This window comes from Pungitius pungitius, chromosome 2 (genome assembly GCF_949316345.1).
Source record: "Pungitius pungitius chromosome 2, fPunPun2.1, whole genome shotgun sequence".
NCBI lineage: Eukaryota > Metazoa > Chordata > Actinopteri > Perciformes > Gasterosteidae > Pungitius > Pungitius pungitius.
The window spans coordinates 29,549,454-29,563,942 of NC_084901.1; the positions used below are offsets into that span (position 1 = coordinate 29,549,454).

The 14,489-nt window shown below is 45.8% G+C and overlaps 2 protein-coding genes across 6 annotated transcripts; one reads left to right on the plus strand and one right to left on the minus strand.

Moving 5' to 3' along the window:
• The first annotated feature begins 175 nt into the window (after window positions 1–175).
• On the plus strand, window positions 176–8,018 carry zdhhc2 (zinc finger DHHC-type palmitoyltransferase 2). 2 transcript variants are annotated; one of them, XM_037459805.2, is made up of 14 exons: window positions 176–647; window positions 3,056–3,082; window positions 3,221–3,315; window positions 3,882–4,002; window positions 4,087–4,156; window positions 4,252–4,284; window positions 4,870–4,990; window positions 5,121–5,159; window positions 5,310–5,442; window positions 5,915–6,041; window positions 6,955–7,050; window positions 7,177–7,280; window positions 7,725–7,796; window positions 7,877–8,018. In XM_037459805.2, the coding sequence occupies exons 1-13, from the start codon at window positions 521–523 to the stop codon at window positions 7,763–7,765; spliced, it is 1,134 nt and encodes a 377-aa protein (XP_037315702.1). In that variant the 5' UTR covers window positions 176–520; the 3' UTR covers window positions 7,766–7,796; window positions 7,877–8,018. The 2 variants fall into 2 exon arrangements, with proteins under 2 accessions (XP_037315702.1, XP_037315703.1); XM_037459806.2 differs by lacking the exon at window positions 5,121–5,159 and having other exon boundaries at window positions 179–647.
• cnot7 (CCR4-NOT transcription complex, subunit 7) lies at window positions 6,472–14,460 on the minus strand. 4 transcript variants are annotated; one of them, XM_037459799.2, is made up of 10 exons: window positions 14,233–14,459; window positions 13,485–13,658; window positions 13,210–13,403; window positions 12,791–12,952; window positions 11,603–11,747; window positions 11,365–11,475; window positions 8,454–8,705; window positions 7,828–7,990; window positions 7,163–7,245; window positions 6,472–7,037 (listed from the first exon to the last, which is right to left on the minus strand). In XM_037459799.2, exons 2-8 carry the CDS (start codon window positions 13,599–13,601, stop codon window positions 7,928–7,930), a joined length of 1,044 nt encoding a protein of 347 aa, XP_037315696.2. In that variant the 5' UTR covers window positions 13,602–13,658; window positions 14,233–14,459; the 3' UTR covers window positions 6,472–7,037; window positions 7,163–7,245; window positions 7,828–7,927. The 4 variants fall into 4 exon arrangements, with proteins under 4 accessions (XP_037315696.2, XP_037315697.2, XP_037315695.2 ...); XM_037459800.2 differs by having other exon boundaries at window positions 13,485–13,661; XM_037459798.2 differs by adding an exon at window positions 7,479–7,567 and having other exon boundaries at window positions 13,485–14,459.
• Between the last annotated feature and the right edge of the window lie 29 nt (window positions 14,461–14,489).

Here is a 14,489-nt window from a genome sequence, read left to right on the forward strand (position 1 = left end):
CGTGCCAACAGGCTGACGTGCCCACACTCTCGAGTATGAACTTATTGAACCCATCTGCTCGGGCAAAAAAAAAAAAATGTGCCAGGCCAGCAGCATCCTGCGGACGTCATGGCAACCTGTGGGGAGGCAGCAGGGGCGGCGCAGACTCTGTACGGGTGTGTGCCAGCGCGTGCGTGCGTGCCAGCGCGCGCGCGTGTGTGTGTGTGTGTGCACGTGTGAGCAGTCTGACACAGTGTAGTGTTCTGTTCCGGAGACCTGAGCAGGACGGGCAGAGGGGAGCAGTGCAGCAGCAGCGGCAGCGGCGGCGGCAGCAGACGCGGGCGCGAGGCTCGCGCGATGTTGCGTCTGAGCTACACCGATTAGGCTGATCAGAGCCGGAGCGCACGATGCAGTGACAGTCTACGGGAAGACACGGGCGCGCGCGTGCGCGCACACACACACACGCACACACACACACAGAGGGAGAGGGAGGGAGGGAGAGTTGTGCGGCTGTTCACGAGAAATGATCCGCTCCTAGACTATGGCTCCGTCGGGCTCGCGTAGTATCAAGAAGGGCTGTCGGAGAGTTTTGTACTGGATCCCGGTGCTCTTCATCGCCCTCATAGTGGCGTGGTCATACTACGCATATGTGTTGCAGCTTTGCATAGGTAAGAAACCAGCTGTCTGGGTAGTGTGTGGGGGTGTGTGTGGGGGTGTGAAGGGGGGATACCTCTGAATGGTGTGTGCGTGCGTGTTTTTGGTGATGGGGGGGGGAGACATTCTGTTTAAGCAGATTGTGGTCCACAAGGATTTTTGTTTTTGTTGTTCTTTTTTGTGGATGCAGACGTCTGGCTTGTTTATGCAGTGTGTGGACTGTGTAGGTCACATGACCACAACAGTGAAAGCAGGAATTGTCACCATATTGTTACGAGGACGTGACGGCGGCATGCCTTGAAAATGAAAAACTCCAGTTCAGTAATATCATCCCAAAATTAAAATTGCAAATGTTGTGCCAATCTGTTCTTGTTGTGAAGAAGCTGATGAACAGAACAAGATCAAGTCCACGAGACTGATTATCTGCAGTCAGCACTATCTTAAAGACTTACTGTAAGAGCTTTGGGCCCATGTCGTCGCCGGGCTTCATTATCTCAATTGATATCCTCCAACACAACATGGCCAGCACTATCTTTTGGCAAGAAGTCTGATGGTAATGGCTTCTGAGTGGGGCCTGCCTTCGGCTGCTGAACGTTAGACGGTGCGGCTGCAGACAGCGAGCCTTCTCCGTGAACGGTGAACAGAGTTGACCTGGATTTGTGAGTGTTGGTTTTCTTGGATGTCTCAGAGGACTTTCAGAAGAATTTGGCAGCTTGTCAGAGCGCTGAGAAAGCAGATCGCCTGCGTCAAAAAAAGGGGGGTGAAGTGGAGACGATTTAATGAGACCAAAACAGAGGGGAAAGCGCAGCGAGAGAGGGGTTGTTCCACGGTCTGATCTTCTCCAACCAGGCATGCTATCAGCTGTAAAGGAGAGGATTGAGAGCATATACCTTTATGAAAGTCTTTGTACCAGTGACACTTAAAAAGAATAACAGGGCCATGAGCCTGGGTTCACCAGCAGGGGTGATGCCAGAGGAGAAGCACAGCTCCTCCTGTTGGAGCCTGAGTTAGAAATGGATAGCTATTTGCCTGTTAGTAGCATGGGTGCATTACTGAACGGGCTTGTCTTCAAACAACCACAACGAGGCACGAAGCGACTACATGGAGGCGGGAAACAAGGACAAAGATTCCAGGGGTGATGAAAAGAGAAAAGAAACAAGCTCCAATAGACACATGACGACCCCAAACGGACTCACAATGGTCACGGAGAGATTGAGGATGACCACAAAAAGCTGCAAAATTGCTAAAGGCTCTTTAAAGTTACTTTAAAAACAGAGCATCTGTTTATTGCTGCTATTACATACCAGGATATCTAAAGTTGTTTCTTTGACATTCATTTATCGCAATGAATAAATAAAAGCTATCAACAATATACAGTAAAATCGCCCAGAACCCCCCCGCTCCTGCTCTTTTGAACTGTCCCCTGTTGGAAAGGTTTCTCCACCTGGCCCTGCTCACGCAGGATGAATGACTCGTGGGGTCACCGGATGCCATGTGTCTGCTTTGAGATATCGAGTCATCCTTCAGCACCGCGGGGACGACAGAAGAGCAGAGTCACTGTTTTCCTCGGGCTGCTGCTTTTCAAACCGCCTTGTTTTTGCATCCAGCAGAACAAAAGCAACATTGTGGTGCACTCGTGTCACATGGGGCGGACTGATGAAAACAGCAGCGGCGGGGGAGGGGGGGGGGCAGAACGGCAGACACACACAGAGACAGCTGTGTGGAAGTATCGTCAGCTGATACCTCTAGTTGGGCGACTAAGTTAATCCCATTGTCTGATTTACATAATTCACCCCTAAGCAGCCAGAGGTTGACCCACTTTCTTTTAAGCCTCAGTAGGTCCTTTTTGTCCAAAAATGTGAAATCAGGTGGTCATTGGCCTTGTCTCTGCATTGTAGGAAAATGTACCTCTTTCTAGCAGAGACAAAGAGCAGCCTTAACGCTCTCATGGACAATTTATATACATTCCTGCACATGACCACACAAACACTTAATGCTTCTCTGTCAGACTCAAGGAGGCACATCTTGGCTCACCTTTTCTCCATTTCTGCTTTTATACATATATGTGTGTGTGTGTGTGTGTGGTTGTGTGCAGGATGCTTCGGTTGTTTCCAATACCACATGATAATGCACACTAATGCATATCTACACGAGAGCAACAATGAGTCAATCGGTTCGCCTTGAGGTGTGTTGTGGATTGATTTTGTGACTGGTGGCATTAAGAAATGACTCATTCAGCAGTCTGGAGTTCTGCTGATTTGGAGTCAGTCAAACATGAGTTGCGTACGCTACACATGTGGATCTTTAGTGCTGGTGTGGAGGATTAAAAAGACAAAGGAAACTTGAGTTTTCCCCATGTTGGATTTGGTGTTTTGTCTTCTTAAGCCAATGCACACCTGACTGTCTTCTCGTTTGTCTTCAGAGTCCATCGAGCACACAGGAGAGAAGGGTAAGTGCTCTGTAGCTCTAGTTCTGTAGTTTGACATCCATCACGAGTGTCTTCAGCTGCTTATTGCCATAAAATGAAGTCTCAAACTGTGAGGAAAAGGTGGACGATGACTACCGGTTTCTGTTGTCCGCCCTACAGTGATATACTTGCTGGTGTATCATGTCGTCTTCATCATGTTTGTGTGGGCGTACTGGCAGACCATCTTCACCAGGCCCATGAACCCCCTGAAGGAGGTGAGTGTTTCTGTCTGAGACGCAGTGTTTTCTCCTCTTCTTTCTCCCCACGAGGGAGGCTGAGGCTGGCGGGGGGAGTGCAGGGGCAGGTGACGGCCTCCCTGTGTGATTGAATGCTGCGTTTTAGTTGAAGTGCCTGTAGCTGCACTGTAATGGTTCAGATCCTGACCACAGCACATCCACCTGAGAGAGGACACTCACCACTCACAGGAGGAGAGCTTCTTGTCACGGCACCATCGAGTGTGATGGAGGTCATATTTCTCGTGCGCTCCATTGTTTGTCATCGCCGGAGTTATTTTAGTTTCAAGCGTTCAATCATAAATTGCCAGAGTGGCTGAGACCAATATCGCGGAAAGAACCCAAACTAATGAAAGAGGCAGAAATGTGCTGCTCACTGAGCTGCGGCTTCACGGCCTCAGACGTCACTGCATCGCTGAAACCAACACGACTTGGAGTCAAAGATTTAACTGCGGCAGCGTACGGTTCACTAGAAATAAACGGATCGATCTCGCGATACATCACGGTTGTTGTTGTCTGTCTTTTCCTCGCTGTTCCGCCCCTCATAGTTTCACCTGTCGTGCTCCGACAAAGAGCTGCTGGAGCGGGAGGACCGGGGGGAGTCTCAGCAGGAGATCTTCAGGAGGATAGCCAGGGACCTGCCCATCTACACGCGCACCAACTCTGGAGGTACAAGCACAGCTCACACACATTATTATGTCTGTGGTCAAGTGTCCCGGGGCTGCTGTGACTGAATTGGCCGTGTCTCCTCAGCAATCCGTTTCTGTGACCGCTGCCAGCTGCTGAAGCCTGATCGATGTCACCATTGTTCAGTGTGTAATAAGTAAGGCGCTCTGCTCGTGCACCCATAGAGAACAGCTCACACCACGCATTGAGTGAGACTCAAGTAGACTGACGTCTGACCCTGCTGCGTTACAGATGCATCCTGAAGATGGATCACCACTGCCCCTGGTACGTAGCGGCCAATAGTGGTGACACCGGGGGCGCTGCACTCGCACCGCGTCGTTAGCTTAGCACTGCCTTTTCATTAAAGGGCCCCACAGGCCTCGCGGTGTCATTACTCCAGTGAACGGGACTCGTAAACACACATCACATTGAAGGCACAAATAGCTTGTTCACTGATACGTCTCATCCCGCCAGATGACACCTTTTGGCAGCAGAGAGAGACAAAACAAATTTGTTTTGAGGCCCTCGTCATTGTTTGTCTGCTTCCTTTGCAGCAATAATGTGGCGGGGAGTCGGAATGCAATGTGCCATAGGCTCAAAAAGCAATAAGATCTCCTCTGATTTCCAAAGGCGGTGCCTGATACCAGGATACCAGTTGCTCTAACAATTCACATGAAACAAACCTGCTGATCAAGGGATGAAGGGATGAAAGATTAGTCAAAACATCTGTAATGCGTTTTCCTGTTTTTCAGCCCAAAATGGGACATTTGTATTAAAATGCCCTAAATAGTTGTGTACACAAACACCCATTGGCATTCCTCTTCTGCTTAAATGTCTGAAATAATCACTTCAATTCTGACCTTGTCCCAGGGTGAACAACTGCGTGGGATTCTCCAACTACAAGTTCTTCATGCTGTTCTTAGCCTATTCTTTGCTCTACTGCCTTTTTATAACTGCTACAGATCTCCAGTACTTCATCAAGTTTTGGCTGGTAAGCACGGCTTGATCAGTAAAATTATTGATTGTGTTTTGTTTCCAATATATTAATATATCCAATTACAAATCTGACTTGATTGTTAAAAACATTCATTCTTTGGTATTTGACTGTTTCTTTTCACAAGGCTGGAGGTAGAGCCCATTTCCGTCTAAGGGAGTACCTGGTATGAACCAACCAACTGCTGCATTTGATAGATAGAAACTGCTTAAGCCCCCATAGAACCGTAGCAGAGCAGACGCCCCTCGCAGCTCCTTGGTGTCCACTCGGTTTTCAGTTGTGTTGAAATGTTTGTCTGCTGTTCGCCCCCCCCCAGAACAGCCTCCCAGACACCCAGGCCAAGTTCCACATCCTGTTCCTCTTCTTCTCGGCCTCCATGTTCTCAGTCAGCCTCGCTTCTCTTTTGACCTACCACTGCTGGCTTGTCTGCAAGAACAGATCCACCCTCGGTAGGTGGCGCACAAGTTGTGTGTTTCGTTTGTGGCTGCGCTGATGATGCTCTGTTGGGTGCATAGTCCCAGTCTGCTACCAGTGTCGCCTTCGCTCCAATGGTGAAGGCCGCTTCGCCCGCATTTTCCCCGCCGTCAGTCCACCATCAGTCCTCATCAGCGCCGTGATTGGATGAGCCGCTCTGGGCCGCTGTGAGACGCAGCGGTTTCTCAATAGGCGCGCACAGTAGCACACTTTGTCTCCCCGCGGCGCAGAGGCCAAATTATCCATAGCAGTATGTTTCGGGCGTAATGCAAAGACGCAAGGCTCAGAGTGGTAAGCAGCTTAGTGACACGCACGGCACTGTCTCAGATCAGAGACACTTTTCTTCTGGAGTTGTTCCAGAGCAGCCGTTGGACGGAAGGGAGCAGGAGGGCGGCTTTTATTCATCTTTTCTGAAGAGGTATCTTTTCTCCACATGTGTCGTCTCAGAGGCTGTGCGTGCTCCGGTGTTCCGCCACGGCACCGATAAGAACGGTTTCAGTCTGGGCTTCAGTAAGAACTTCCGCCAGGTCTTTGGGGATGAAGTTAAATACTGGCCTATTCCTGTTTTCTCCGGGTAAGTTCTCAGGGGCTTCGGCAAAGGCCCTCAAAAGAAAAAGTCTGATAGGGAGAATAAGTTTAACACAAGTATTATTGAGAAGTAGCACTGTCAGCATGTTGGATAGTTTAGAAGGTCCCATCCCAAGTGCAGACTGGAGGAGGAGCAGGTCAAAGTGCTATCAGTAGAAGGCAGTGATAAATGTGAGCCGAACCCACTGCAAAACCATTGTCCTCCTGTTATGAATCAGATTCAACATTCATAGCAAAGGTTCACTTTTCTTTTTAGACTCCCTTACTTCGAATGACAGAGAGGTGCTGAATGAATGATGTCCCTCAGGAATTAGAGAGTGCCGTCACTTATTTTGAAACAAAATAGTTCAAAAGAGTTAAAAGTCCCAGAGGGAACATGCGAGGATCAGCTTCAATAAACAACAACACAACAATAGTGAATTCAGGCAGAAGCAGATTATTAATTCATGCTGACAGAATGAATAATATCATGAATATACAGTTTTCCAATTATTAAAACATAATCCCACATGTTTTAATTTAGAAACAAACCACTGTTGACATGAAGAACCCATTTCTGTTTTCCCAATCTGTTTCTGTTTCTGATTACAATTAAATAATTTACCTATTATTTCTGTTAATCTAATACTCTTGTTCTGTGGAAATAGTGTCATCAAAGTGAGACTGTAACTTTTTTAAAACAATCCTATATGTAAATGAAAAAGATTGAACACACTTCAAAGACTTTGGTACCAGTAGCTTATGGTGGCGCATATGGCTCTTTCAGACTATTTTAGCCGTTACCATTATTCCATACTAACCCCTGCTAGACTCACTTTAACATAATATCCACAAACATAAAATGAAGCGGTTTATTAAAACTTAGGCGGTTCTTAAAACTGTGTTTTCTTCTCCTCCAGTTTAGGGGACGGGTGCTCGTTCCCAACCTGTCTGGTGAATCTGGACCCGGAGCAGCCTTCATCATCCTCCACTGGCTCCAACCCTGTCAATAAGAGGTGAGTTTAGCATGAAGGAAAGTAATGAAGAACAAACATTAAACACTAAAGCACGGGGCAAAAGAATCCTTATCCGAAAGTGGGCCCAGAAATCTTCCCTGCTCAGGTGTACCTGTGTGTTTCCAGTGCGGCAGACGGCCGCCAGTCGAAGCCACTGACGGAGTCTCAGAGTCGGCTGCTCACCAGCACCCCCTCCTGGCCAGAGATTGGCAGTGCAACAGACAGGAAGGGTAAGATAGTGCTATTATACTACATGTATAAGGGGGGTTTCCATAGCAGCTGGCTTACATAACCATAAGAAAACGTATTTCTTTGTTACCTGAGACATATAATGTGCATTCATCAATACTTGTATTTTGGGGTTCATGTGGAGCATGTGCTAAAAAACAAATTATTTTTCTCAAGCTGTGTCTGAATATACTGTATACCTGTATTCACCCTCTGAAATGTTCCATTTAGCCTGTTTTCCCAGACTTGGGTCCATCCTTGAATCGTGTCATTCACATACAGAAATAAACTGGGACACATTTAGAATGTATATTAGTGTGAGTGCATTTCTCCATGAATTGTTTTCAGATAGAACCTGAAGCAGCTTTATAATACATATTAAAAAAAGTATGAACATAATTATTTTTCCAATATTGGAGCTTAATGTAGGAAATGTGTGTGTTCAGGCGCCAGTAACCAGGGGATGACCATAGAACATGAGGCCTAGAGAAAGAGGGCACACCTTCCTCCCAGCAACAGTGAGTTTGCAGTCATGTAGAAACTACCCACACATTAAGATTGGGAGTCAACATCTGCTCCCATGTGCTTCATCCTGCAGGTCAATGCCGCCTCCTCCTCCTCGTTTGAACGTGACGTGGTTGTGAGATCATCAATATCTGTTGCTTTCCGTGGCGCACCCTTCTCCAGAGAGGTTCCCCTGACTAAAACGCCCCTTCGAAGCAGAAGAAGAAAATGATTATCACCATCAGTATTACTCTCACAGCTATCAGTAACGATTTCTGCTGCCATCGGAGAGTTTTGGGTTTAAAGAAATGAAAATTGCATTCCGACAATGACCTTTTTCTTTTGTCCGCTCATGAATAAGCACAGAGCGACAATGGAAGGGCCTGTTTGGCCTTTCGCGTACTTCATGAGGTGAAGTTTATGTAACAGAAGTCTCTGAGTTATTCATACAATCTCTTGTTTTATATTGTTTTAGCGGCTTAGCACGGAAATAAATGGAGTTATGAGTTGGCCAAATGTTTGCACGTTCAGTATAAAGTAATAGTGGTAAAAGTGTGATGTAGCTGATATTCCTTTTTTTTTCAGTGGATTTTTTTTTTTCATCCACCATGGTGTGTCGTGGAAGTTAAACCGACGCATGCTATCATCTCAGGATTTCAATACAAACACACCTTGTTGTAGTGAACTGTATCACCTGATGTTCCCACCTTTGCTTGGATAAAGAAAGAAAAAAAAAGTGTAGTGATTAGTAAAATCCATTTGAATAAGGGCTCTTCTGACATTGCATGAGTGAAACACCTGAAAGCTGGTTGCTGCCAAATATCCAACCCGCTGTCTGGTAACCTACGGCACCCGACACACTGCCGGCCTGAAGCTCCCCGTCTGTGGAGGCGCATCAGTGAGACCTCTGTAACGCTGTAGATCTGCACAAAAGAGCAGATAAGTGTTTTTCTAACTCGCAACACTATGTCGTGGATGCACCGCAGAGCAAAGACAGACAACAGCTACACCTGCTTTCAGCGGTATATTTTCAGCCGTAACAGAGAATTACTTGGTAGAATGTATACTGGTTTAGAAAAAAAAAAAAAAAAAAAGCTTCTTTGTGACAGCCGGTGTCAATCTATATTTTTCTATTCTTCTGTGTGTGCTGAGAGACGATGTGGATGTGGGAGGCGATGTACTGTGCAGTTGTGCTGCCTTATAACAATAAAATGAGCTCATCACCTATTTGTTGCAAATTGAGTTATTGAAGGGACGTAACGGCCCTTTTTATTGTTTCAGGCCTTTACATACAAAATAATCTAAAACAACCCTCTTGTGTATTTTTCTTCAGCTCTGTTGGAGTGTGAAAGACGTGATGTAGACAGAGAAAGGACAAGTGCTCCAGGTGTCAGTCTTTGCAGCTCGTCGAGGTTATGAATCTCGTTGCTAACATTCAACACACCTATTGAAGTTCAGGATACTGCATAATTAACTACTGATTAACAACACAGCATATTTTCATACATTCTAGTAGATGCGGCTCGGCTACGCAGCATAAGTTAATTAAAGGGCATTACAAAAAAAACAATTCAAAAGCTGAATTGATCTCCACTAGAACCAAATGGTGCTGTTTAAGTAAACTTTTTTCTGGCTTTCAACACTCAAACTCTACATAACCTCAAGTAAATTAGTTTTACTCTCAACAGAGTATTTCTGGGTAACCTCTGCATGTCTTACTGCACGAGAGGGTTCTTACATTGAATGGTTTTTCAAGGTTTGGTTGAAAGTTGGTTGAATGCATTGTAAAACCATCTAGAGGGTTCCTATGTGAGTGTGTCAATGAGGGTGTTTACGTGCACAAATGATCCATATTCCTGCAAGGAAAGCCATGTGTATGCACATGTCCATGTGTACCAAGTGAATGTTTAGCGAAGAAAAAAAAAAAAAATCGAACTAAAATGAGGTTTTCAGGTCCAGTCGACACACTGCATAAGCAGAAACAGCAGCGTATTCGTCTTAAGGCTTATCACAGTGGGATCAGAATGAGGAAAAAGAAGAAACATTCACTAAAATACACGGATACCATAGAGGAGACCCAATGGCAGATGACATGTGGCGCGTCATGTTGAACAGAGTATCTGTTTAATGTCAGATAACCAGCACAATAAAATAAAGGTTAAAAGAGAATAAACGCAGGTAATCTTAAGGCGGAGCGCTGAGAGCGGTCCTCGAGTGATTAGTGTTCACAAAGCTAAATGGGAAGGCAACAAAGACAATAGAAACTCTTTCCATATAAAATCAGGTTAGAGCTTTAAAGTGCAAAACATTTCTACAGAACATTTTAGGAAAACTAAAATCCCATCTTTTCAAGCCTTTCAAATTCAAGTAACCCAACTGGGACGTGTACACTGCTTCGTGAGAGTATAGGACTGAACTCACACAGCATCATAATCAGTTGTCTAAGGTAGGCAGGGCCAAAGGGAAGCAGCTTGTTAGATGATGGGCGTATGCTTTGTGACTGTCCATGTGACCCGCAGGGTGGGGGGGGGGGGGGGGGGGGGAGCGATGTCACGACTGCTGCTTGTTGGCCTCCTCTTCGTACGCGTTGCCCGTTCCGTTCTGGACGTAAGCAGAGCCGGAGCCCAAACCGTACAAGTGACCACAGTACTTTGCATCGTCGATGCGATCCTCGAAGAACATCTGGGGGAGAGGTTCATGAACACAGGCTACAGAGGACAGACCTGCACTCATTCAACATCAAAATGACAAATATATACACTATACACATATATACAGTTGTTTGCTCTCATTGGTGCTTCTTCCACGTTAAGAGCCACACAGATCAAGACTGAATCATTTCAAATCTGGTAAAAAGCAGTTTGGTTTTTTTTTGTCAACCATTTAAGAGAAGTCATAGTTCTGAGTAATGGACACATTTAAGTACATAGTAAATCGTGGAATGTTTTCCAAAAATAAGAGTGAAACAAGTGAGTCCAGTTCAATTGGATGCACTATTGCTCAATTCATCATTGGTCACTTTTTCTATATATATATATATATATATATATATTAATGATGTTGTGTCCACTAAAGATGCCTCTTTCTAAGGAAAATACACTCGTCCCTCTTTCCATACATGATATAAGTAACACTAGTGGCTTCAGCCACATAGCACACTGCCATTCAGACATCAGCGGCTCGATGCTTCTCGTGCCTTCATTCAGACTTAAAAGCGCGTTTCCTGCGTGAGAGGCGCGCTCACATTTGTCACCTGGAGCAACGAGAGAAAGTGAGGTAAGGTCCAAATGTTACAGTGAGGGAGAAGAGTGTTTTCAGATCTCTCTCTCTCTCAGGATGCAGCACTGACTGGTTTTAAAAGTTATTGGGCAGTTGAAACCTTACCGACCGCCGGGGGGGGGGGGGGGGGGAGCTCGCCACCTCTTGTCATACTAAACCCACCACGTCTCACATCATTGTCATACGTATTCAAAGAAAAGCTTGATCATGATGAAACAGCAGCATGTAAAATAGCCCTGAGGTTAACATGAAATTGGCTTCAGCACACGTCACCGACTCCTCTCTCTGACGCAGGGAGCCTACCTCTCTCATCTTGAAGAAGGCCATGCCTGTGAGTAGGGAGTCAGAGCCGGCCTGATGCTGCGGCCCGATCCTCTCCAGCTCCAGCTGCTCAGCTACTTCCTGCAGGCCGCCCTGGAAGCAAAAACAAAAAAAAGACAAGTCACTCACACGAGATCACAACATACATCGAGGTGTGAAGCTTTAAATGAATAAAACAGGACACACCCTTTGCTTCCTGCTGAATTATAGATTTAGGTACCTTCAGGTTTTTACAACTCTTCATGAGATACTTGACATCATAAATGACGGGAAAGTACAAGCGAAGAATCTCAAAGAAGTCCACCTCCTCCTCAGGCAGGTTAGCGTTGGAGAGAATCTTGATCAGGTATCCAAAGTCATAGCCACTACAAAACACAAACACACCTTTTAACTAGGTTTCTTATTTACATAGAGAACATCACAAGAGATTTTGTCACTTATCATCTGCCACGACAAAGATAATTAAAAGAGTCGGTCTTAGGCCTGTACCTGCACATGCAAGGGCAACTAAATACACAAACGCACCAACTTTTCCCCCAAATACTTTGTGATTTGGGACATTGATTTTCAACAAGTATTCTACGAGGCCAAAAGACAATGAATGAGAGGTTTAGTTTGTTCACAACGGACCAATTATCCAATGTGCTTAAAAGGTTCATTCACATGAAACCGTTGAAAATGAGGAAGAAGTTACATAAGTTAGATGTTCAAAATAGAACAAAAAAAAAAAAAAAAGTGAATCACATTCACATGAATCAAAACAACATAACATTAAAGCCTTTTGTTAAAGGTGTGTTCTAAATACCTGAAAGATGACAGTGGTGTTTCAAACCTTAGCTTTGTTTATTTTCCAAAGCCTGGTTATCTTTTGCCTCAGTTTGCCATGGAGACACAGTGGGAAACTGAGTACGAAATGAAGATGTTAAGCAGCAGATTTTAGAAAATACCATTAAAAACCAAGTATCTAGTCACTACAAACCAATATCAAATACATAAGTGTTCATTGCACTTCACATTAAAATGGATAGCAAATTTCAACAGTATATTTACTTGTTTCAACGTGTGTGTAGGAAAATGACCAGAGTTCTGCGTAACATCTTACACTGACACACAAAGACAAATAAGGAACCAAAGAAATGAAGAAAAACATTTTTTTTTTTACAACAAATATTAGTAAACATTTAGAAACAGAGGTTTTCTGTGTGCAAACATGACAAAATATCCCATACAAGGATGCCGATCGGTTCATAGTGTCCAACATGTGCCCGTTTCCTAAATAACTCGCGTGAGGGAAAGTATAGGAGATGTTATACCTGCGTCATATAACTTGAGAGTTCTGGGCAAAACAAACATGATTCCTGTCGCTATGCAGCCGTCTAGGGCTGCTAAATACTAAAAAGCTGAATACCTGTGAAAAGACAGCCACCTGACCCCGTCGCAGAGCACCACCCCCGATGTCATCAGCAGCTCTGCAAAGTACAGCGTCTCGATGCCTTCGTCCTCGTGCTTCTCGAACTGAATCCCTGAAGTGGTCAGGAGCTCAATGGAGTCCTGCGCATACATGTCTTCTCTGAAGACAAAGACATTTCTAAATTTTGCCCTGAAGCAACATCTAAACTGACAGCTTGCATTTTGACAAGGCGGCATGAAAAATAAACACTGCAAACTTGCTGAATGCTAAATATGGAACCCACTCTAATGTCCCATCTGCTTGTGCCTTTAGAAACAAGCGGAGATCCTCTTGGAGATACTCCTGTGCATGCTACGGGTGCACATGAAGACCACACGAGAAGCAACCAGAGGTGAGAAGCAAAAAGGTTGTCTTACGTGATGTTAAACTTAAAATTGAACTGCCATGTTGATGTTCCCGGAGGGTATTCGCCCTGTTCGTTCATAAAGGTGAGGCCAAGCTGGATTATCTTGAGCAGATCCACATTGCAGCGCAGCAGCTGGTACTGATAGTCGGCGTTGCTCCTGAACTCTCCAATAGGTCGGGCCACCACGCCTGGAAACTCTGTGTCCTGTAGGGACGACATTGATCAATGCAGGACAGAAAGCCAGTTGTGCCGAGACAGAATTCACCCTCCAAGAGCATCACTCACCATTGCAATGTAGTTGTATTTTCGGATGACCTGTCGGATCCTCTTCAGCTCCTCCTCCAGGTTATTGGCCCAAACCTCACATATCTTTTGGTTGTGATTCACAGTAGCAGCGGGCATAGTGCCACTTCATGTACAGAGATATATGCAAGGAGGAAGAAAAAGACCAACCCCAACCTGCTGACCAGGGACATACCAAATGATGAGCGGGGGCATACAGCACATGATCCACACACACTATTAATAACATGAGAAGACACAACCTGCTATGGGGATCAGATATCTCGACTTAAGGGAAGCTAGTCGGTGCTTCCCTTCACCTGGGATACCACACACTGACAAACAGACATGCTAGCAGCTGAGTGAGCGCGTGCGTGGTGTGCTCGGCTGCATGCGGTTAACATTAGCTCGGCGCAGGCAGATTCTCGCCAGCTAACGTTGGGCTGCTCGTAGCAGGTAGCAGCGGGCTAAGCTAACATGAGCGGGACAGTGGAGGCTCCCGGGCGGGGACGCTGTGCCCAGGTTCAACACAGACTTACGAGGGTGCGCTCAACATGACAGAGACGAGCAACTAGAGCGATGCACACACTGCCCCCCTCTCTCTCACTCACTCACTCACTCACTCACCCCCACACACACATACATACATACATACAGAGACACACACACTTACTTACATACATACATACACCACCCCACCCACTCAGAGCCACTTTGACACAGTGGTGCTCCCTGTAGCGCGTGAACTTACCGTGTCCCCAGACGGGGCGGATGCGTGTTTATTAGGTGTGCACTGTATCTGGAAGCTGTTAATTTGTTCTGCGTTATTGTCTCGGAGGGAGAAGGGGAGAGGTAGGGAGGGGGAGGGCTCTGCTAACTTTTTAAATAGTTTATACTCAGTAATGTATCGAAGTCAACCCACTGCTGCCATCATAGTTGAGCCGACAATACGACGTCATCACGTAAAACGGACGCGTCACGTGCGCATGTGAGGGTGGCGTGTTATTG

What these genes read in the sequence shown, in the direction of transcription:
- zdhhc2 (XM_037459805.2), top strand. Translation starts at nt 521, where the DNA reads ATGGCTCCGTCGGGCTCGCGTAGTATCAAGAAGGGCTGTCGGAGAGTT. An exon ending in CAAGAACAGATCCACCCTCG is followed by an intron (nt 5,443 to 5,914) that starts GTAGGTGGCGCA and finishes GTGTCGTCTCAG; the next exon opens with AGGCTGTGCGTGCTCCGGTG. An exon ending in CCTATTCCTGTTTTCTCCGG is followed by an intron (nt 6,042 to 6,954) that starts GTAAGTTCTCAG and finishes CTTCTCCTCCAG; the next exon opens with TTTAGGGGACGGGTGCTCGT.
- cnot7 (XM_037459799.2), bottom strand. Translation starts at nt 13,601, where the DNA reads ATGCCCGCTGCTACTGTGAATCACAACCAAAAGATATGTGAGGTTTGG. An exon ending in AATTTTAAGTTTAACATCAC is followed by an intron (nt 12,953 to 13,209) that starts GTAAGACAACCT and finishes CTTTGTCTTCAG; the next exon opens with AGAAGACATGTATGCGCAGG. An exon ending in ATACAGTTCACTACAACAAG is followed by an intron (nt 7,991 to 8,453) that starts GTGTGTTTGTAT and finishes TCTGCTTCGAAG; the next exon opens with GGGCGTTTTAGTCAGGGGAA.